At 40.1% G+C, this 24702-nt stretch overlaps 1 protein-coding gene across 1 annotated transcript in view; it reads left to right on the forward strand.

Annotated features, from left to right (window-relative positions):
• eps15l1a (epidermal growth factor receptor pathway substrate 15-like 1a) overlaps positions 1-24702 on the forward strand; it is a 228909-nt gene that overhangs the window by 174209 nt on the left and 29998 nt on the right. Inside the window, exon 23 of the mRNA XM_048613886.1 lies at positions 21605-21810. Within this exon, the coding sequence (XP_048469843.1) occupies positions 21605-21810 (206 nt within the window). The remainder of the gene's footprint in view (positions 1-21604; positions 21811-24702) is intronic.

A 24702-nucleotide genomic window follows, 5' to 3' on the forward strand; every position in this document is an offset into this window, starting at 1 on the left:
GATAAGAGATCATGGTACTTTCAAGGTCTTTGGAGAGAAATTTAAAATTGTAGATGATTGCAAGAACAGAGAGAATGGCGGTTGTCAAAGGGTCTTTTTTTTTGTGTGTGGAAATGACAGCTGATTTGTGGGAGAAGGAGATAGCAGTGAGGAAAGAGAACTGTTAGCAATATTAGGTAAAGTAGGATCAGGAAGAGAATGTGGGTAGTCAGCAGTATAATAGGACTAAATAATTGCAGAAGGTGGATACAATGGACAAAGTGAGCTCAGAGTGGACATGCAGAAAGGTGAGAAAGAAACCATAGAAAGATATCTAAACTTGATAGTAAGAAAATCAATTGAAGTAAAAATCTGAGGAACTATATTAAGCATCATTTAGAAAGACATAGATTAATTGAGGACATTCAGCATAGATATATTAAAGGAAAGTCGTGTTTAACTAACTTGATGAAGTAACGGCAGGGTGGCTTTGAGGTTAGAGCATCTGATGTAGTCTATATAGATTTTGAAAAAGTCCCACATGCTCCACATGTCAGATTTGCCAGAAAAGTAAAACCCAAGGAAAGGAGCAAGTTAGATCCAGAATTGACTTGGTGGCAGGAAAGGAAGAATAGTGTTTGGCATTGCTAGTGATCAGTATTAGGTTGCTTACTTTATGTGATATATTACTGATTTAGATTTGAATGTAGGGGATATGATTTAGAAGTTTGCAAATGTTACAAAAATATACCTTTTGGGTGACTGAGAAACAAGTAGATTGTGTTAAAGTATCTGGACTGGTCCTGTGGATGCCAAAAAAGAAAATAAAATTCAATCCACAGAAATAACAGTCAATATATTTGGGGAGGGCATACAAGGAAAAGAAATAAGCAATCGCAGGACAGGAAAGTTCCCTCTTAGTTGGGGAACACTTCAGCGGTCCAGGACATTCAGCTTCCTATCTTCAGGTAAGCGTCCTCCAAGGCAGTCTTCGAAGTACAACACAACGCAGAATCACTGGGCAGAAACTGTTAGCCAGATTCCATACCCATGAAGACTGCCTCAACTGTGATCTTGGGTTCATGTTGTGCTACATGTGGCCCCACCACACTGGTTCTGTATTTGTAAAATCTTCTTTACTGTCCTGTTTTGACGCCACCACCATGATAAATTGTTGCAATCTCTCTACTTTAATTAGTTTGTACTGTTTTGGATTACTTATTACTTTGGTTGGACCCTTGGCACATGACTCATATACCTGTCATGATATTCCAGCCATTTGATTTGTCTCCAGCAGCGCCTTATTTTTAATTTTTTGTAATTATCTTTCTGCCACACTTAATTGGATTATAGGTCATCCCTTTGCTTGTTATTCAGCTGTTGACACTTTACACACCGTTTAACACTTTTGATAACTGCAGAAACTTATTATTCAACACTCCACTCAGCATTTGTATGATATTTTGATCTCTCTGCCCCATAAATTCTGTGTTTTATGTGCTTCTCTCTCACTTCACCTGACAAAGGGGCTACGTTCCAAAACTTTGTGATTTCAAATAAACCTATTAGGCTATAACCTGTGTTGTGTAAGTTCTGACTCTGAACCAGAAGGCCTGGGTTCAAGTCCCACCTGCTCCAATGAAATGTAATAATGTCTGTTTGAACAGATTGATTAGAAAATATCTGAAGTTCTGAATATTCAGGTTTCACTTTCTTGACATACACAATCCTTCAAGGGTTAATTTCTGACCACCTCACTCCCACTCATTTTATTTCTGTACATTGTAAGACAAATCTTCTGAGATATCTCTGATTTAAAAGGTAGTGATTTATTTATTTGTATTAATTGCTTTTCATTGCTTTGCTTTGGGGAAAATAAGAAATTATTAATATTGCAACAGGCAAAGTAACAAAAGCTTGAACAGTTTTTCCTAAAATCAAACAGGATAGATTTGAAAATATCAGCATGTTTATATTGTATTTTTGACAATATGAAAGCTTCATTACGCAAGCATGTCACTACCCTTAGTTCCAAACTTTCAATAAGGCTATGTGTTCTGCTATTATACATTTCCCCAGCCCCTGTGTCCTTGTTCTCTATTCATTATTATAACCCAGGTTAATGTTCAAGTAAATAGTTTTCTTCAGCTCACTTCCCTTTTATGCTGAAGGAGAGGCAGTTATGTAGTCGTATTGTCACTGGGCTAGTAATTCAGAGCCCCAGGCTAATGTTCTAGGGACATGGCTTTCAGATCTTTCCATGGCTCATGGTGAAATTTGTATTCCATAAAAAGCTGAAATAAAAAAGAGAATAGAATGGTAACCATGTAACGATTGTTGATTGTTCTAAAACTCCATCTGGTTCATTAATGTTCTTTAGGGAAGGAAATCTGTCATCCTTACCTGGCCTGTGTGACTCCAGCTCCACAGCAATGTGGTTGATTCTTAATTAGGGATGGACAATGGCCAGTGATCCCCACATCCAATGAACAAATTTTTTAAAAATTGCAGTATGTCAAATAGATTTCCATTCTTTCACAATTACACACACTTTCTACCAAACATATGTACTCTTTAATTCTCTGCCATGCACATTTGCATGCTGTCAAGGGGTCTTCCCTTATTCTCCCCACAAACATTCAGATTCTGACATCCACTCTTGCTGTCATATCCATATTCAGTTGCTTTCTTAATATACATTCTTTCATTTGCTCTTACTCTAACGTGCACTCATACACCTGCTTTCTGTCTCCACATTATGGCAGTTTGGCTATTCACATACCAGGTGCAGGATTACTTAAGATGTGTTTACACAAATAACAAAAGAAACTCAGCTCCCTTTTGATATTCTGGTTGCCCATTAACATGGAGGTGGCTATAGTCTGCTTACCTGTGCTTTATAGACAGCATCAGAATGTTGATGAAACCTCATTGACTTTTGAAACCTGTGTCAGTGGACGGATTTATGTTGTTTCATCAAGCAGAAAATGATAGTAGAATTCTCCCTTAATAATTGCACTTTGATCTTGTTGGGCGATTTCAAAATGTTTTGCAAACGGTGAATTGTTTTTAAAGGCACTGGGGAGAGATTTGCTGTTATTTAGGTAAATGTCTCCTCTAATTTCTATATCAGTGGTCTCATAAGCAGAAAATTAATGATTAAATCCATTATTGACAAAGGTGGTTTAGCAATGAATGTTGAACTGAACAGTAAACAAAATTACCTGCTTTCCTGTACAAGCCTGTGTTTGATGTTGGTGTAACAAGGTTTAGGTGACACAGTCAACACCCACAACCCCTTAAGGGTGCATTGAATTCTGATTCCAGATTAGCTGCTCATCTGTTTGGAGTGAGGTTCCTGACTCAATATATTTTCTAATAATCCTGTTCAGAGCTGTTATTACACCCCTCTGGCGTTGTTGGGACATGAGCCTAGGTCTTCTGGCCCAGAGCCATTGTGCCATAAGTAACCCTCTCTCCTCCTGATTCAAGCACAAATGCACAAAGGATGAGTGAAAGCTATCTTCATCTTTTGTTTCCTGTCCACAACCTCCATCATATGGAAAGGACAAGGGCGCAGGTCCCAAATCCTGTCCCAGCCAGAAGAGGGATTGAACCCTGTGACATTAGCACCCCATCCAGTCTAGACCAGTCCTGCCCACTTATCTCATTGCGTTTAATACCAACACTGCGTGGTTATGGTGTGCGTTGGGCCAGAAGGTCCATGTTCAAATTCAATCTACCATAGAGATGTGTCATAACGTGTCCAACGGATTGATAAGTTTTTTTTGTGTGATACAGTTACTGAGGTTTTACATTCATATTTCCCCTTTCCTCTTTCTGTCTGTTTCAGGACCTTACTCTTTGATAGGTTTCCTTGACGTGATGACATGTCCCTACCTTCCGCCATGCTGCAAAGTCCCTGATACCCCATTGCACTTCCACCCCTCTCTACCATATCATCTCCCTCTTCCCCACTCTCTTGTCTCCTTTTATTTCTTGACAAACTCTGCTTATTGGTAAAATCCATTCTTAAGTTCACAATGCAGTCATTCATTTGGGATTCAGATTTGTTTTGATGTATGGTTGCTATACTTTAATCACTATTGCAGTATTCCTTTGGTGTGCTCATTGTCCATATTTGGGGGACCCGAGTGACATTATCAGGAATGCTGTGGTGACTGATTCTGATGGTGGCTAATTCTAATTGTCCTTTGTGAGAACCCACGCAATATATTTCTGTATTAAAATCTCAATGACTGCAGGCATAATGCAGGTAAAATGTGTCTCCTGCCTATTATCTCGAGCAAGCTGCCCTAGTTACTGTTAGATGAGAGTAATCAAGGTACCACGTTGTTTTTAAATTAATCTTCTCCAAACTGTTTTTCTACTAAAACTTGAAGGCCCCGGTTGTTGTGGTTTTGGTATACCAACACGGTAAGGGCTAAAAGCTGCTGTGGCTTTTCGGGGTATTTGGTACACTGAATAGAATGTTTCAAAGGTTATGACGAGCATTGGTTTCTCAGTGTTAATGGCTTTTGACAAATGTTTTCAAGTAACTGACAAGTTTCAATATGAAGGTAGTTGGTGTAATGGTGTTTTATTTTTATCTGTTTTTCAGTGACCCTGTATTCCTGACAATTTGTTCTCTTGAAGTTGCATACATTTTTAAAAAATAATTTCAAGGAAATATTTTATGAATATTTCACCTGCCATACTCCTGTCCTCTGAAAGATGATCTTCACTGTTCAGAGTAAGAAGACCTGAGAAATCTGAAACCTTTGCTGCTGAAGCTGAGGAAAAAGGGTGTTGACGGTGTTTGGGGTTGAGGGGGCGGGCAATGGAGGGAACTGTAATCTATGAAGTTCACGTAATCTCTGCTAAACGCAGGCTTTTACTCAAAAGTTGTCATTTGTCACAGTGGAGTTTTGCTGCTGCTTACGAAATCCCCTGCTCCCGACAGGCTACTTTTCGCAAGTGAGGAATGAGGATTGGAGGATTACTTTTACTTGGAGATAGCAAGAACTATTGGTGCTGGAGTCAGAGTCAATACAGTGTGGAGCTGGAGGAACACAGCAGGGCTGATGAAAGGTCCTGATCCGAAACGTCGACTTTCCTGCTCTTCTGATGCCGCCCGACCTGCTGTTTTCCTCCAGCTCCACACTGTATTGATTGGATTACTTTTACTGCCTTGTATTTTTGCTACAGAGCAAGAATCACTACCATTCTAGTCACTTGTGTTTTTTTTAATTCAGCACTGTTCCACACACCTACTGTCATTGTCCATTGTCTACCCTCCGCTTTCTGGATTCCCATGATCTTGTTTTTTTTCCTCATTTGCAATCTTTTCTTTCCTTACTTACTCTTCCACATGCTGTCTTTTACATGTTTTCCCTCTGTGCTTTCACACAAGCTAGCTCTTTCAGCATGAGCCACCGAGTGAAATTTTATGGTACAGTTTTAAAGTAGTGAGAAATGCAGTCCTGTGATGAAAGCACTTGTTGGATGCATTTTTTATTCATTCGTGGGATATGGACATTGCTGGTAAATCCAGCAACCATTACCTAGTAGACATCATAAATGAGACTAACTGAATATAGTTTAGTGGCTTGATAGACCAATTCAAGGACAGTGGAGTATCTGTCAGATTGTTGAGATTCACATATGATATAACTTGGGTAGTCAGGTAATACAGGATGAAACTGGACTTACAGGGTTTTAGATACAGAGAGATGATATGCTTTGTGCATCTGTAGCCAACAAGTATGCTTTCAGCCTGCTCCAGCATAAATTATTTTAGTCATTGTATTTGGACATGTTATGACACATTTCTGGAACACTAGGACTTGAAATTGGCCTTTTCTAGAGAACTTTTAATCACCCCGTTCAGATATGATATGACCCAAACATCAGTACAGGCATTACCACTTTGCCACAGGGAGCCTCTAAACTTTCTTACCAAATAATTGCATATACTCAATCCAAGCTTCAAATGAGTCTGCTAACTCAATTTACAAGTACTTTTAATCAGTCAGTTCAAACCTGTTATAACACATGTCTGGAACAGGTGGGACTTGAACCAAGGCCTTCTGGCTCAAAGGTAGGGGCACTGTCACTGTGCTTCAAGAGTCCTTAGGTAAAGTCATCATAATTGCAGTGGACTATAGGACTGCTGTCTCATTAGCGAGAGAGATAGAGTAGGAGATAAGTGGTGGTGAGTTTGACCTCAGGTGAGGGGTGAGGTTGAGAATATTGTGGTGGCCTCAGCCAGGACAGAAATTGAACCCATTGGTATCGCTATTGCAAACCAGCTGACCAGCCAACTGAACTAACTGATGATGAATTCATAAAATGTTTCATCAATTAATACTGTACTCACTTCCTGAAAGTAATTAAATCGTAACTAATAAGTAGTTAACAAAGGGCTCTTATTGTCAGAAAGCCCTGATTCAAGTCCCACCTGCTCCAAAGGTGTGTAAACATGTTATGAAACACTCTAGAGTGGGTGAGACTTGAACCCAAGCCTTCTGGCCTAGAGGTTGAGACACTACCACAGTACCACCTATGCAATTTCCTAATCAGTTCCTCTTTAGTGAAATTGTTTGGCATTTGTAGAGGAGGTGGGACATGAACCTAGGCATCTTGGCTGAGAGGTATAGACAGTGTTTTTCCCAATCACCTGTAGTTATTTTTTCATCTATTAACCATCACCAGTAAATTACCCATGTTTGTCAATTGATTAATTTCCTGCATTGTCTGTTTATATTTTTTCTAATCAATTTGTTCAGAGATCCTGGAAATTTGGCCCCCACCCCTCACACTCTCTTGCCTTTGGTGGTTTGCATTGTCCTCAGCGGTCTTTGCACATAAATGAATCAATTGGAAAACATGAGTGATTTACTAGTAGTGGTTAATAGATGAAAAAATAATGACCAGTGATTTGGTGATGGGAGAAAACAGCATTCAGTTATGTGTAAGAGTACTTATTGATATAAAAAAGGGACATTGCTTAAGGGGATCTTGTGGTGTAGTGACAGTGTTCCTACCTCTCAGCCAAGGTGCCTGGGTTTACGTCCCACTTCCTCTAGAGATGCCTAATAACATTTTTGAACAGGTTGATTAGAAAATATTAGGAAATTGCTCACATGATAACTGTGGTAGTGTTTCTACCTCTAGGCCAGAAGGCCTGGGTTCAAGTCCCGCCCACTCCAGAAATGTTTCATATCACATTTCTATAGGTTGATTGAAAATATTGAATTTGTTTAGGGCTCCTCTGGCATCCTGGTAGTGTCTGTACCTCTGAATGAGGTGATTCAGATGCAAATTCCAGAGCTGTGTAATAACACCTCTGAACAGATTGGTTGGAAAATATGAAAAGTTGACAAAGGGCTTAGGAGGCCTGACTTCAAATGCCATTTGAACAAGAGGTATGCCATAGCACCTCTGAACAGCTTGATTAGAAAATATTTGAGAAGTTAACAACCAGTAGATCCAGATCAGGTAGGGATGGTAGATTTCTTTTGCGAAAGGACGTTAGCCAGCCAGGTTGTTTTTGACATATCACTAGTTTCATGACCCCTGTAACTGATATTAGCATTTTTCCAATGATAATCACCTGATGCCAAATGAAGATTTCACATCATTAATCAAGACTTCCAGAGTAATAGTCCAATATCATAACTACAATGCCACCGTATTCCTAGGCAGTTTGCTTTATAGTGGAAAGAGGTCAGCTCTTGGTTTCTGACAAACATTGTCAGTAAGCAGGAGGTTGATACCAGGTTTCTCAGCTTATCATTTTGTTATCTTTGTTATCAGACCATAGGGCGATAAAGTAAGTACCAATGTACTTTTGAGCTCAAATATTTGTAGCGTTTTTTTGTTTTGTTTTCCTCTTCAAAGCCATATTAGCATTCTTTGCGCCTTTGGCTTGCATTTCATAGAATGTGTGTTGCAGACCACCACAATTAAGTAAACTGGTCTAGGGTGCTGGTTTCAATGAATATATCTTGGACTTGACATTAGACAGATTTTTCTAGAAATACTTCAGGGAGGGCAGTGTTTACCAAGACCAGATTAATGTTACAATTGACTTTATAAAATCTTTTGTGCAATGTGGGCATCACTGGCACAGCCAGCATTTATTGCCTATCTTTTGGCCGGCCATTTCAGGGGTAGTTAAGGGTTAACCACATTGCTGTTGGTTTGGAGTCACATAGCGGCCCGAGAAAGTGAGGATGACTGATTTCCTTTTCTAAAGAACAGTAGTGAACCAGGTGGGTTTCTGCCATATGACTCTATGTCACCGTTACTCAGACTAGCTTTCTATTTCAGGTCTATTAGTGTAAATTCCACCAGCTTGCATTTTGTGATTTGAACCACGTCCCTAGAGCTTTAACTTTGTTTAGGATTATGAGTCTGGTGACATGACCATGAAGCCACCATTTCCCCCAGTGGCTAATTTCCAGTTAACTTCCAACAAAAAGGGTTTCTTTTTAAAAAGAGCAACAAAGTGTTGCCCTGAAAGTGCATTAGACATTATCAAAGATCATGGACCACTCCATTAATTCCAGCTGTGCTGTGACAATACTATACATTTATATGAGATTGTTAACACATAAATGTTGCATTGGCAGCTGGTGAACAGCCAAGAATGTTTCCTATGTGTATACATCAGTCGTAAAATGGTTGGCAGTGCATCTGTAGGTGTAAACAGTTGATGGTGAATTAGCCATTATGTACTTGATTCTCTCTTTAATCAAAAATTAAAATTGGAATGATCTAGGGAACAGTTCCCTGGCAATGTTTTTTATTCATTTTCCTTTGCTGGTCTTGTCCCAGTCTACAACCTCCTTTCTTTATTCCTTCACAGGGAATGCTGGTTTAGAAGGCAGTGCAGTTCCACAGATGTGGCTGCCTCATGAACTTTCTGAAGGGTGCATTCTAATGCATCAGCCTGAACAGTGAACATCTGTCGGCTGTTTGACAGGTGTCACAAATCAATCTAATGTTATCCTGAAACTGTATCTGTACAGACACTTCCAGCATCAATTCTGTACTCCATATTCTCATGTGTGCTGTTCTCCATGCAAACGCCAAGTTGGATATTGTCTTCCATTCATCAGTGCACACGCTCAGTGGGGCTGCTATTCTTCATTTACATCCATACACATTGCTAACAGGGCTATCATTGTCACCTCTCATCCACTTTTATGGTTTACAGGAGAAGTCATTGGATACCAAATTCGAAAACACGTGCACGCATGCGCGCACGGTCAAGAAGGCTCAGAACAGCAGTTTTGTGGCCGTGTTGGTGCTTACATCCACTGGACTAGCACGAAACCCTTGTCTTTCTGTTCTCCATACCATTTACTCTTAAGTGTGGAGCAGTGTTATTCTTAGGAGAGTATTGCCATGAGTTTAGTTGAGCAGTTTCTTTGACCTCAAGTGTTATTGCAAGAATTAGTCTCTTAAAAAAGAAAATTGTAGCAATGTCAAGAAAAGAGGAAACTATTCAGCTTATTTGGTCCAAACAGGCCGACAAGTAGTCATCCACACTAAACCTACTTGATGAGTAGTCTTGTAGGGTACATCACTTCAAATGCATCTCTGAACCTTTTCAAAAAATGCTGTCTCAGGTGGAGAGTTGCAGATCCCCACAAACCTCTTGTTCCAGAATTTCCCCTTAGATTCCCCTCTAATACCCTTCAGTAGAATAATACCACTCTAAGTAAGCTGGAAGAAAGTTGTTGTCCATGCTTTGGACACTTTGACCAGTTTATGTACTAAAAACACTACCCAAACGCTCTTGTGAGGCGAACAAAGGGATTATTTTATTAAAATAATATTCCTTAACAAAAACATAATGAGAGCGTGTCCCAAATTCCCACAATATTTACACTCGGAGAAAGAATACACCACCTGCAATGAGCCACATGTTTGAGTTGGACTGTTGGAACCTCCTTCCTGTCCGATATAGGCTGGCTCTTCCATGAACGTAGATATTGCAGATCATGGTGGATCTTCTTCTTGCTCTTCTGTCATGACAACAGCTGACTTAGTGGTTAGCACTGTTGCTTCACAGCGTTTAATTCTACCCTAGGTGGAGTTTCTCTGTGTGGGTTTCCTCCGGATGCTCCGGTTTCCTTGCACAGTCCAAAGATGTGCAGGTTAGGTGGATTTGTCATGCTAAGTTGACCATAGTGTCTAGGGATGTGTAGGCTACGTAGATTAACCATGGGAAATGACTGGGTTACAGGGATAGGGTAAGGGGTGGTTCTGGGTGGGATACTTTTTGGAGGGTCAGTGTCGACTTGTTGAGCTGAATGGCCTGCTTCCACACTGTAGGGATACTGTGATTCTTGCTGTGAAACTTTGCTGAAAGTGCGTTTCCAGATGTATGTTTTAACCCCCACTTCCCCTGGACCTTCCCGAATGTTCAGTGGGCTTTGGCCAGTGGGGTCATGAACAGGTTTCAAAGCATCCAGTGGGGTCACACCAACATCTTTCACTGTTGACATGGGAGGAGGTGTAAAATGCATATCCTCAGGCACTGGCTGGGAGTCATGGTGCCAGAAAGTCTGAACGATACTTCTCCAGTACAAAACCCTTGAGCTGGTTGTAACTGGTTACCCCTAAACCTTTGTGACCTCCTTGACCTTGGTTTCCACTGTAGCTGATAGCTGCTGTTTAATTTAGTTTGGCCAATTTTCTGTCAGGCCTGATTTCTTCAGCTGTCACTCAATTTAGAATGTCCAGTTTTGGGCCCACCGGTGCTTGGCTACCAAGTTTTCTTTTAAAGTCTATGGCTGTAATTTAAGACCAATCAAACAGCAAACGATACCTCTAAATCAGAGATAGTAGGAACTGCAGATGCTGGAAAATCTGAGATAACAAGGTGTAGAGCTGGATGTACACAGCAGGTCAAGCAGCACCATAGGAGCAGGAAGGCCTTCCTGCTCCTATGATGCTGCTTGGCCTGCTGTGTTCATCCAGCTCTACACCTTGATACCTCTAAATCACTTGTTTTTTTTTCTGTTTATTGTATAAGCCCAATGATTCACAATTGTTGCAATGGCTGCCATTTAACTATTAGTTTCTTTGTTAATTAAAAAATCATTAGCTTTTACAGTCAACAAATTTCTTTTGAATTATAGTTAATGTTATGATGTGGTAAATACAGGCGCTAATTTGCACACAGATTTTCCATAGCAGCAATGGATAAATCTCTTTATGATTATATTGGTTGAAAGGTAAGTGTTGGCCAGGACACTTGGGATCCTCCTCCTCATCATCAAATAGTGACCATGGAACGTTTGCTTCCGTGGAGCTTTGATTTAGCGTTATTGTTCGCTGCAAGTTAATGTACTTTATTTAGCTTCATAGAGATACAAGGACAATACACTGAACCAAAGGTGTAGAGATTTAGACAAAATGATTTAAGAAAAATCTTTAGAAGAATCAAGCTGTATGAAGGAAAGAGAGGTCAAGAGACCTTAGGAAGAAATTCAAGTGTCAGGCTGAAATATCTTTAAGCACAGCCATCACATACTGGGAGAAAGAGACAGCCTGGAGTTATAGGAATGAACTTTTGTGGCTGTTGTAAGACTGAAGGAAGTTGCAGAGGTGCAGTGCAGTGAAGTGGAGTTAATGCTTAAAGTCCGATATAACTGTTCTTCAGAACTAAATAACTAATTGGGGAGTGGGTTTTGGAGCATGTATGAAATATTGAGGACACAGAGATCATACTTTGACGTTATGGAATTTAATATTGAGTCTTGGAGGCTGTAAGGTGCCTAAGCAGCAAATGAGATGTTGCTCCTCCAGCTTGCAGTGTCTTCAGTGAAATACTCTAGCAGGCCCTGGACCGAAATGTTTGCATGGGAGCGCAGTGATTTACTGCAGTGGCAAACAAATGGGAGATTAGTGTCATTGCAGCAGACAGAGCGGAGTTATTCCACAAAGTGGCCACTCAGTCTGCATTTCGTCTCACCGATCTAAAGGAGACTGCGTAGTGAGCAGCAAATGCAGTAGCCTAGATTGAAAGAAGTACAAATAAAATGCTTCTTCGCTTGGCAGGTGTGTTTTGGACCTTGTACAGGAAGATGAGTGGGAAGATGTTACACCTTCTATGATTGCATTGCTTGAAGATACCAATGCAGGATGAGGATGAGTGGATCAGAGTGTCGCAGCGAGAGCAGTCCTTGTGGAATTCTGACAAGGGAAGGGAAGATATGTATGGTAGTGGCATCTTGCTGGAGGTGATAGAAATAGTGGAGGATGATCCTTTGAATGCAGAGACTGTTGGAGTAGAAAGTGAGGTCAAGAGGAACCCTACTATTGTTCTGGGATGAGGGGAAAGAATGAGGGAAGAAGTGTGGGAGAAGGGTCAGACGGGATTAAGGGATCTTGTGAGGGTGTAGGAATCCTTGGTTGACAAGTAAATGTCATGTCAGAGTCAGCCTGATGAAAGGTTGCATCATCAGAATGGATGCAAAGAGAAACTGGGAGAAATGAAATGGAATTTTTACAGGAATTAGGGTGTGAGGAGATGTATTTGAAGTAAATAATGGAGTTGGTGGTTTTGGATATTGATGGACAGCCTATCTCCAGAAATGGAAGCAGGGAAGTCAAGGAAGGGAAGAAAAGATGAACCAGGTGAAGGTGGGAGAAAGGTGGAACTCGTAGTCCAGTCAAGAGCAGGAAGCAGCACCAATGGCACCATCAATGGCACCATCAATGTATTGGAGAAAGAGTTGTTGTTGGGTCTCAAGTAAGACTGGAACAAGGAACAAAGAGGTGGGTATAAATGGCACCAATGGGAGTTCCCATTGCCATGTCTTTGATTTGGAGAAAGTGAGAAGTGTTGAAGGAAAATTCATCCAAAGTGACAATGAACTCAGCTAAGCGAAGGACGATCGTGGTGGGTGGAGGCAGTACAACCCTTTTTTCAAAGAAGAAACGGAAAGCCTTCAGACCATCCTGATGGGAAGTAGATGTTTAGAGGGATTGCACACCAATGGTGAAACTGAGGTGGCTAAGGCCAGAAAACTGGAAATTGTGGAACCAATGTAAACCGTCAGAAGGATCACCAAAGCAAGTGAGAAGAGACTGAACATAAGGGGAAAGATGCTGTCAAGATAGGAAGAAATAGGTTCCATTGGGCGGGAACATCAGGCTTCTTAAATCAATTCTACCTGTGGTCGCCAATACTATGGGAACAGGCTTTGAATATAATTATAGAAATGCCTGTTAGGTGTAATCTCTCATTTTATGTGCTTTCTCATTTATTTTTAATTGCTTATTTTGGAAGTTACTTTTCTTTTTCCTTTATCTGTGTATATATGTGTTGTGTGTAGAATACCTTCTTACAGGGTAACATTTCTTCAACTGTAACTTGGAAAAAGGCCTTAACTGTCACTCTACCAGTATCACTTCCTGTACACTGACATATTCCTCATCAAGCCATTTGTACAAGCAAAATAAAAATAGCAAATAGGTTAAAGCATGAAAAAAAACAGTAAAAAGGCAAAATTATCAGCTCTTTACTTAAATGCACATAGATTTTCGAGCAACATAAGCGAAGTAATGGCATAAATGGAGGTTAATAGGTATGATCATATAGCTGTTTGAAAGCACAGGCAAGGAGGGAAGGATGATGCTGCAGTTTTGTCAGTATGAGATGTAATAAGTGCAATAGCAAGAAAGAGGTAAGCAATAACAAGGGGATGCAAACTTTAGTGGCCTCCAACTATTCTGTAGTACAGAGAATAAATAAGGAGATAATAATGGCAAGTGGAAAAAAAGCAGTACACTAATCATGGATGACTTTAATCTTCATGTAGAGAGGGGAAGTCAAATTGGCAACCATAGCCACATGGAATAATTTATAGTGTACATCGGCAATAGTTTCCTAGAACAGTATGTTATCAGTCCAACTAGGGGTCAGGCTGTTTTACATCTGGTAATGTGTAATGAGGCAAGTTTAATAAATGATCTGGGAATAAGAAATCTCCTAGGGAACAGCGACCATAACATGGTGGAATTTAGCATTTAGTTTGAGATTTCACTTGACTTGTGTCATAAAGGTAATTACATCGGAATGAGAGAAAAGTTGACTGAAGTGAACTGGGGAGGAGATTAGCAAAAATGGTGTTTGATGAACAAAGGCAGATATTTCAGAAAATAGATCATGACTCAAGGCAGAGATATATCCCCATGAGGAAAAAGGACTCTAGGAAGGGGATGAACAGACCATAGTTAAACAAGGAAGTGAAGAAAAATATCAGATTGTAAAAACAAACATACAACCTAGCAAAGATTAGTGGTAAACCAGAAGATTGAGAAAGTTTTAAAAGGTAACAAAAGGTAACCAAAATTAATATAGGGAGAAACTAAACTATGAGGGCAAACTAGCAAGTGATATCAAAACATACAGAAAGAACAACTTTAAATATATAAAAAGAAAGAGAAGCCAAAGTGAATGTAGGTCCCTTAGAGGGCAAGGCTGGGGAAATAATAGTGGGAAGCAGGAAATGGCAGAGGAGTTGAATAAAACTTTGCATTGGTCTTCACAGTAGAGGACGTTAATAGCATTCCAATTATACTAAATAGCCAAGAGGTTAAAGTCCAGAGGAAAAGAACAATAACTGTTGCTGGAGAAGAAGTACCAGAGAAACTAACGGATCTAAAGGCCAATAAGTACCTGGACCTGACTGCACCCTATGTTTTTGAAGGAAAGTAGCACTGTAGTAATCTAACAAGTACCCTTAGATTGGGGAAAAGTCCTAGAGGTGTGGAAAACCTTTATCCAAAAAGAGAGGAAGACACAAACAGATAACAGCAGGCCAGTTAGCTTGGCATCTGTCATTTGAAGAATGTTAGAGTCTACCATAAAATGTATAATAGCAGAGCCTTTAGAAGTACATTGTAAATCAAGCAGTCAGCAAGCTTTAAGAAAAGTGAAACTGTGCGTGACAAATTTATTTTTTTTGAGGTGTTAATAAGGAGGATAGCTAAAAGGGAACCAAACATAAGGCTTCTTAATAAGATAAGACCCATAGTGTCGGGGTAGTATATTAACATGGATAGGGATTAGCTAATTAGTAGACGATAGAGAGTTGGGATAAACGGCATTTTCAGAATGCCAACTATCAATGAGTAGAAGTGCCACAGGAATTTGTGTTGTGGCCATATTTACAGTATATATTTAACGGCTTGGATGAAGGAAGTGAATGTCCTACAGCCAAGTTTGAAAATGACACAAAAATGGGTGGGAGACAAGTGCTCAGGATGGTGCAAAGATTGTACAAAGGGATATAGATAGGTTAAGTGAGTGGGCAAAGATTTGGTAGATGGAATATAATGTGGGAAAATTTGAAGTGATGAACTTTGGAAGAATGGAAGAAATGAGTTAAATGGTGAAAGACTACAGAAAGTTGCAGCACAGAAGGATTTGGGGATTCTTGTGCATTAATCACAAAAATCCAGCATCCAAGTCAAGTGGGTAACAGAGAAAACAAATGGATTGTTGACCTTCATTTCAGTGGGAATGGAGTATAAAAATAGAGGGTCTTGATAGATCAATACAAAGTACTGGTCAGAGCACATTGGACTAGTGTGAACAGTTTCAGTTTCCTTATTTAAGAAAAGATTTACTGGCATTGGAGGCAGCCCAGGGAAGGTTCGCTAGTTGAATTCTGGGTTTGGAGGAATCTTATGAGGAAAGGTTGAGTAGGTTGGATTTGTACTTATTTTGAGTTTAGAAGAATGAAAGGAGACCCTATTGAAACGTATAAGTTTCTTAGTAGACTTGATAAGTTAGAGATAGTAGGAACTGCAGATGCTGGAGAATCTGAGACAACAAGGTGCAGAGCTGGATGAACACAGCAGGCCAAGCAGCATCATAGGAGCAGGAAGGCTGGGAGGAGGGTAACTTCTTCAGGCTAGGCATCCTTAGAAGAGCCTTCGCAGTGGGGTTAAAATTGTATCAGAGATAGTAGGAACTGCAGATGCTGGAGAATCTGAAACAACAAGGTGCAGAACTGGATGAACACAGCAGGCCGAGCAGGAAGGCAAGTGGCAGCAGCTAGGACCAAGGGCATAATCTTAAATCGGGTGTAAGCCATTTAATACAGAGGTTAGGAGGCATCTTTTTTCTGAAGTTATGAATGTGTGGAATTCTTTATTGCAGAGGGTTGTCAAGGCTGTGTAGTTACATATAATTAAGGCTGGGATAGTCAGATTTTTAATCAGTACAGGAATTGAGGTTTGTAGGGATAACGCAGAAGTTGAGGATTATCAGATTGGCCAAGATCTCATTGAATGGCAGAACAGACTTGATAGGTCGAATGGCATATTTCTGTTCTATGTCTATGTATGATACTACACAGTTTTAATCTGATGCTATTGAGATGTCCAAACATGCTTCATTTGGACTCCTTCCTGCTAGTAGAGAATGAATCATGTTATTAGTTTAGGCTGGAATTAAACCTAACCCTAAAGAAAAGTGTTCTATCTAATTAGTTAACCTATATTTTTAAGCTCCCATGTGTTAAGGTGCTTTGTGACCAAACACAGCGTTAGTGATAATAACACCATTTAATGATCCTAACATTTATTAGAATATATATCAACTCTTTAAGCTACAGATTGATAGTAATTTCTCACATTAGATACTTCCACAGTAAATGCTATCAGTCACAGAAGTCATAGAACCTTCTGTTGAATCTTCATAGAATCTGTCCTTCTTTTTGTGTTTGTAGTTTCAGTGATACTAACTTGCACTTGAATAGGTCTTGTTTGTTTTCTGGACCAAAGTGAAAATGAATGTTGTAACATTGAAGACGAAAATATCAGAGTATAAAAACTGAACAGCTGTCCAAATACCTCTCATTTCATCCGATTGTAACTAACACGATTCCTTGCAAAAATGGGTATTGTACACCATGCAGTGACTTCTGCTGAAACTGAAAGGGTGGTCTGGTTGGACTTGTCTCATTTGAACCTGTTCCATTCAATAAGCCTATGGCTGTTCTGGTTGTAGTCTCAACTCCATTCCTGTCTTTCCCCACAACCTTCAACTCACTATCTATCAAAAATCTATCTAACTCAACCTTGAATAAATTCAGTAACCCAGCTTCCACTGTTTTCTATGGCAGGGAATACCTCAACCACCAACCCTCTGAAAAAACAGTATTCTCATCTCTTAAAAGCTCAACCTGTTATTTTTAAATTGTATCCCTAGTTACAGTCTCTCTTACAAGGAGAAATATCCTGTCGTAATCCACGACATCAAGCTCCCTCAAGTTCCAATATGTTTCATTAAGATCATGTCTCATTTTTCTAAACTCCAATAAGTAAAGTCCCAACCTTTCATCATGAGATAAGCACTTCATTCCAGAGTGAGTCGAATGAACCTTTTCTGAACTGATTCTCATGCAAATTTTTCTTTTTCAAATAATATCTCATTTCACTGTATTTCTCCAGTTCTTCCTCCATTATAAGAATGCGTATCTTGCTTTACTGTCTCTACGTCTAGCATATAAATGGTGCCAAATCGAGCAGCACTCCAGTCGGCAAATATGTCTGACTGCATGGTCGGAATGACTGGGGGTGGGGGTAAACAGAAAACTTATGGATCAGTACCCCAGCTCAAATGCCTGGAAGTGCTGGTTAGGATGTCCACTGATCAAAACTCTTAGCTTCCACATACATCCTTTAATTTAAATGACCCAGGTGGATGCACTCACCACCGATTTTCAATGACTACACAACTGCTGCATTCACTTGTGATTCTAGAAGCTGCTGCTATGTATGGACCTCAGAGATCCATACAGTAGCAAGAAATGTTTACAGGAATATAGCACACTACTGGGGCTTCATCTCTAGTGCAAACATGCTCCTGGAAAGCTAGAAATCAGGTTGGGGAGCTTCCCACAGTTAGGGGATTTGAACTGTTCAATGAAACAAATCACGATTGTTTTGAAGTCTATTCTCTTTCCACAAGTCATACAGAAGAGAACAATGTGTAAATTTAAGTTAAATAGATTGTAACATGTTTGTGAAGCATTTGTTGTTTGGGGGCAAAGGCATTTCTGCTGTCTTAGTTTTACTCTTACCTGCTAACATCTTGTTAAAATATCCTTTGATTTCAGGTGTTCAAGCGATTAAAAATCATAAAAATAAATATCATGTTGTGACTTGTACACCCGCACTTAGGGTGAATCTTACCAGATTTGGTAGAGAGAACTGTAGTTTTTTGGTTGTAATTTCATTTTCTCTTTCACAATATCTTCTCGCCCCATTCTCCCCATAATTAGTTTTCTCCTGTTCCCCTCCCTTTTATGAACATATTGCCTCATTGCTACCTGAATTTGTATTCATATGGAAATTTTTGCAGTAACTGTTTCTAGACCTTAGTGGATATCCTAGCTAAGCATGTTCAATATGGTACTTCAAACCAGAGCTATCAAATATTGATCTAAGTGGGAAATTGATCAGAATATTTTCCTCTGTAACTCAGACAAATTAAAGCTTGCTGTTGAGTTATGGTAAGAATTAGCTGGTGTCAAGAAGTTATTGTAGAAAATCCACATTTAACATTGGGACTCTGGTTACCTTGCTCAAAGTTTCATATTAAGCAAAAGAAATTGAGATCAATAATGAATACTCATTAGAAAATTTGTTTTAAATAGCCTTTGTAATTAAAGAATTGTAAATCTTAAGGTCTAAAATCACTTGTTAAGCAAACTAAATGCAATTGGTTCTTGCCAGACCGTTGAACCAGTACACTGTCTTATATGACTCTCCAAAATCAGATGTCGTATCTTAACCTGTTAGTCTGGAGGACTGAGCTAAATCAAAATCTTAACAGAATTTACTTTCATTCTGAATAATCAATATTTCCTAGTACTGTTTTCACTAGCAGTGTTTAAAAACGTAATATTAGGTTAAATTATCTTTTTTTTTAAAAAAATGTATTTCGGTTTATGCACAGTTCAAAAGCAGCAGTTTAACCACTTTCACAGTGAGATTTTAAAACCACCTGTGGCTTTATAGCAAGTTACATTAGGTACAACTGTACCATTCATCGACTGCTTGAATTGATTCTGCCCAACAAACTGTTCATCTTTATTGGATTTTGCTTCTTTCTATTGCAAGTTTCTCTGAAAGTGTGCTTCAAAATGAGTCACTCCTAACAACACAACCTCAAAGGTGCTATTGATATGATTGGGAGCTTCCTTCCTACACAACGGCCATAATATTCTGACACTGTAGAAACTGTCAGAGAGCTTTGACTTTGAATAACAGCTGCCTTCCTAAATGTGCTGTCTAACACCAAGGGATCATGGATAGCATGACAGCGGTTACACTTTAATGTTTCATTTTATTTTTTTGCCAAATTGCGTCCAGAAAGTGTTAAATGTATGTTGTCCAGTTAATTGTATTTAGATCCTTTACAGTGAGTGTCAGCATGTCCTTCATAGCTGAGCAGCATCATGTCTGCACCTAACATCCACAAGACAGTGTTCATTGCTTGACCATCAGGTATGGAGAGCTCGCCTTTTTAATCCCCATTCACTGACCATCTACTGTAGCCCTGGCTTAGATCAGTTATATTAGCATTGACTGGACATTGAATCTTGAACTTTCTGGCTAGCTAAAGCTCAGTCACAGTCTGGATAAACCTTTTGCAGAAGGGAATTCAATCTTCACATTTACCTGGGAAGAATGCTTCTAATCATTTCAAACCACAAAGACACACATGAATAATTATTAATTAATTAATATTAAATAATTTATTCCTTGCCTATCCACTAACACTCCATAAAGTTTCACTTAGAAGATGGGCGTATCACTTAAAGACCACTTTTGAACTGGAACAGGAATGCACAAATATCATCCATGGTCAGTCTTCCTGACTTTATTCCTCACCTTTTGCCCTTCATTCAAGAAGCCCTGGCTTCTGCATGTCGCCTCTTCTGGGTGGTATGCCTCAGATGGGCACCTTGACTGACACTTATTGACATTTTGTCTATTCATGCAAATGTCCTGTTTGCTGATGTGGTATTTTTTGCATTGTCAGTCTTTTTTAAATAAATCTCCCAAGTGTAATAGAAAAAACAAACCGTTGCTGCCTTTACCTGAATGAGGTATGTGAGCTTCTCATTCTTTTGATGTTGCACATTTTGTTTCAGGCAGTAACTCACTTGGAATGATCTTTTGTTAATTTCATTTCTCTGATTAAATTGTCATGGCTGTGTCTATCCTAACAGTAATATAATGCTCTTAAAGGCTGGAATCCACTGGTCCTTGTGATGGTGAAGCAGATGGAAATTAAGCCTCATAACACCTTTTGGTGCTGCTGATAATTAACATTTTCAATGCTATCTGTATTTAATCCTGTAAGAGCCAATTATACCTATTCAGTCTGTGTTTAATGATATAAGACCCCATGCCGTAAGAAACCAAGCCCCCTTAACTGTTAAGACCCATGTCCTCTCTCTTTGTTTCTAATTCTGTAAGTGCACATGCTTTTGCTACTGTATTGTGTTTGATCCTGTAGGAGGCCATGCTTAACCTTGTATTTAATCCTGTAAGAATCCATTCACTCCTTAATTGTGTTATATTCCTATAAGAGCCCATGCTGTAAGAACTCATTCTGTCTCTATTTTGGGGGAAGTGATGTACAGAATAATTTAAGCAATAACATACAGCTGGATGTACTGCACCAGAGAATCTTGGGTAGGCCGGACACTCTACTCTCTGCTACAGTACAGGTGGTGCAAGTATGTCATTGCCGTTCAATCATACCTTTCCAGGTTCTAGACAGCATCTCTACTATTGCAGTTGGCAAAAACTTCGCTATTATCAAAATGTTCTCTTGTCAAATTTGGCTGGGTGTAGCATAGTGCCAACTGCCAATGTTGCCTTCAGGCAATTGCTGTTGAAGCTGCATCATTCAGCCAGTTAAAATGATAAATTTCTCCAGGTATGATCGAACAGGAAATAATGGGTTCCATTTTCTAAAAGACAGATTAACCTCTTCACCGCCATTTCAATGATGTGTTATTTGGATCACACTGACCTGCATTCAGCTTTACAGTGTGATTTCCCCAACCCCTTTGACTTGTGGTAAGGGTAAAAGTTTTCTGTTTTATGTATTCTCCAATTGGCAATCCTGCACAATTTACAATGGCCACGGCTTTCTCTCCATTAGCACTTCTCTGAGTTGGTAACCAGGAGATATGCAGAAAGAAACTGTGGAGAAAAGATGTGCTGAGCACTTAGTTGTGGCCTTTGCTTAGTTTTCCACAGAGCTAAGGCTGGAAGTGCGACAGAGCAAGGGTTTGAACCTGCACTCCACTACTACAGTGCATTGCAATGTCAGTGTGCTGCTCTTCATTCAATTATACAGCACAGGTGGTGGCCATTTGATCCATTGTGTCTGTGTTCATTCTCAAAATTCTGGGCAAATTGTAAAAAAAAAAATTATTATAGCTAAAGGTAAAAGTCTCCCTTCAAATCCCTCCCAAACAAAAAAACCTAATGCCTTTGGTGAAGGGGTTAAAGACTGACTTTATCTCCTGGTGGGAAATAATTTTGTTCTTTCTAAACTTTCCAGGTAAAAGTACCCCTGTAAACAGGCCTGGCTCGGCCGACTCTGTCAAGTCCCACGATCCTTTCCAGCCCTTTGGTGCTGATGACGGTGATCCATTTCAAAGTAAAAAGGGGCTCGGTGACCCATTCAGCGGTAAAGATCCCTTCGCGCCTACTTCCTCAAGTAAAACTTCTAAAGACTCCTCTTTGGGTTTTGCAGACTTCAGCTCTGTAAGTTGAGATCAGTGATACTCTCTGTCCACAATCACCCCCTCCTGTCCCCCCCACCCCACTCTGCTAGTATGATCATTCTACTAAAGCATACACTGGACACCTCACCAGCTTCTCTTGCCATTCTTTTGAAAATCATGCTAGCCATTTCTCCATAATAATACTGATCTCTTAAATATCTCTTGCCCTTTCCTCTCTTTCTGTCTAACATAATGAAGAAAAACAGAAATCTTCTAATCAGTAGCCAACCTTAATTGACAGCTAGCAGCCTGTCCAAATATTCTTGAAATGGACATAGTGGAAGAAAGTATTTCCTTAATCATTGGCAACTGACCAATTGTGCATTGGCAAGGGGCTAACTGATTCTTATCATCATTAAGCTGGATGCAGTGACTATTATGAGGCTGTCAGAGATTGGATTGAAGTGTTTATTTTGCTTCTGATCAGGATGACCATTCTTTCCAAATAAAGTACAATCAGGATAGGTGATTCATCAAGATCTTTGGCCAGACATATTTTAGTTGGTGGCTGAGTGTTAATATTTCTTATCCTTCTTTTCCCCCCTACGCCCTTCACCTCCTCTGCTACCCAGCCAACTGCCCACCATCTATCCTCCATGCACTGCCTGAAGCAGTTAGCCTCCCATAATATTCAGCTGGTGCACGCACGGCACTGATAATGAACTGGAATTTTATTGACCTGTATCAACAGTATCACTACTCAGCTCTCAGTCCTGAGTGTGTTGCGTGTGAATTTATTGTGCACCAGTATCCATTCTTTGTGTGTGTATGTGTGTATTATATAGTTAAGTTTTATAAAGTTCATGAACTGAGTGTTGTGAGTGAACTATGAATTAAACCAAGCCAGCAGGAAACATGGGAGAGGCATCACTGGGTTTTTGCCAAATTATGTACACTTCAACAATAAGCTAATGCAAGCATTGCTTTTGAGATTCCCTACTATATTTTTATGTTGGCTCAGAAATTGCAGGTATTCTAAGTATCTCTTTTTCTTTGTCATTTAAGATAATTTACTTGTTTGTAAACAGAGGCTGTCTTAGCATTTCTAGACTGTGCTTTACCTCTCCGTATTCCAGCAATTGTCCCACGGAGAAAATCAATTACATGTCATTGTAAAATTGAACCTGACCCATACTGAAAGACAAGTCCTCATTTGTCATTACCTTCTTACTTGAAATGGTTTTGGCTACAGCTACCACAGTTTCCAAAAAAACATTCTTTCAATGGTTAGAGATGAGACTATGCTGATGATGATTTTAGGAAAAGGAAATAATTGCTTTCAATGGATTATGTGCGTGTTACCACTTTCCTTCTAGCAGCCTAAACAAAGGTGAGTAATGTGGAGCCATGAACCAATTCAAATGGCGGAAGAGTGTTTTTTATGCAATACACTCAGTCTGGGACTTGTTGGCATTCCTGTTTCTGAGTGTATGAAATATCATGTGAATGGCGGTGTTTACTTCACTTTTTAAGGGAAATTTAAAATGTGATCATCTTGACAGTTTATGCCCCCAGTTTCTCATTTTTCTTCAATTCTTTTTTAAAGTCACTGAAATGCTGGAGTGTGGATCTATGCTATCGGTAATCTGTGTATTTGAGATTAGAAAGTGAGTAGAGGTAAGCTATTTAACATGGATATGCAGTAACATGCGATTGTTATAGATAGGAATGGCTGTTAGTTTCTGGAAGACATATCACCTTTGCCTGCATGGGCTCACAGTGGCTACAGAGTGTAGGATCTACAAGATGCATTCAAACTTACTTTGGTCACTTCAACATTAAGTTCCTCCACTAAGAACTTCAAGCAGAAATGCCATTAAAATACCATTATCTACTAATTGAGCACCACTGCGAGTAGTGTATATGGTATAAAAGTCACTGGCCGATACCCTAGAATTCTCCACCTGATAGCATTGTGAGAGTATAATCAGCACAATACATGCAGATATTCAAATACCACCTTCTCGAGGCAACTAGGAATGGGCAAATTATCCAGCATTGTGTGTGCCAAAGTGTGAAAAATTCCAAATTTATTCTATCACTGTAGTCAGTTGTTCAATAAATCTTGGCCTTTTCTTCCCCCATCATAAACAGACACCCCACTCTGTATCAGAGATAGTAGGAACTGCAGATGCTGGAGAATCCGAGACAACAAGGTGCAGGGCTGGATGAACACAGCAGGCCAAGCAGCATCATAGGAGCAGAGAGGCTGACGTTTCGGGCCTAGACCCTTCATCAGAAAACCATCATCTCGCAAACCATCCACAACCTCATCACCTCAGGTGACCTCCCACCCACGGCCTCCAACCTCATCGTTCCCCAACCTCGCACTGCCCGCTTCTATCTCCTTCCCAAAATCCACAAACCTGAATGCCCTGGTCGACCCATTGTCTCCGCCTGCTCCTGCCCCACCGAACTGATCTCCAACTATCTCGACTCCATTTTCTCCCCCTTGGTCCAGGAACTCCCTACCTATGTCCGTGACACCACCCACGCCCTCCACCTCCTCCAGAACTTCCAATTCCCCGGTCCCCAACACCTCATCTTTACCATGGACGTCCAGTCCCTCTACACCTGCATTCCCCATGCAGATGGCCTTAAGGCCCTCCGCTTCTTCCTGTCCCGCAGGCCCGACCAGTCCCCCTCCACTGACACCCTCATCCGCTTAGCCGAACTCGTCCTCACACTCAACAACTTCTCTTTCAATTCCTCCCACTTCCTACAGACAAAGGGGGTAGCCATGGGTACCCGCATGGGCCCAAGCTACGCCTGCCTCTTTGTAGGTTACGTGGAACAATCCCTCTTCCGTACCTACACCGGCCCTAAACCCCACCTCTTCCTCCGTTACATTGATGACTGTATCGGTGCCGCC

This window comes from Rhincodon typus, chromosome 29 (assembly GCF_021869965.1).
Source record: "Rhincodon typus isolate 14 chromosome 29, sRhiTyp1.1, whole genome shotgun sequence".
NCBI lineage: Eukaryota > Metazoa > Chordata > Chondrichthyes > Orectolobiformes > Rhincodontidae > Rhincodon > Rhincodon typus.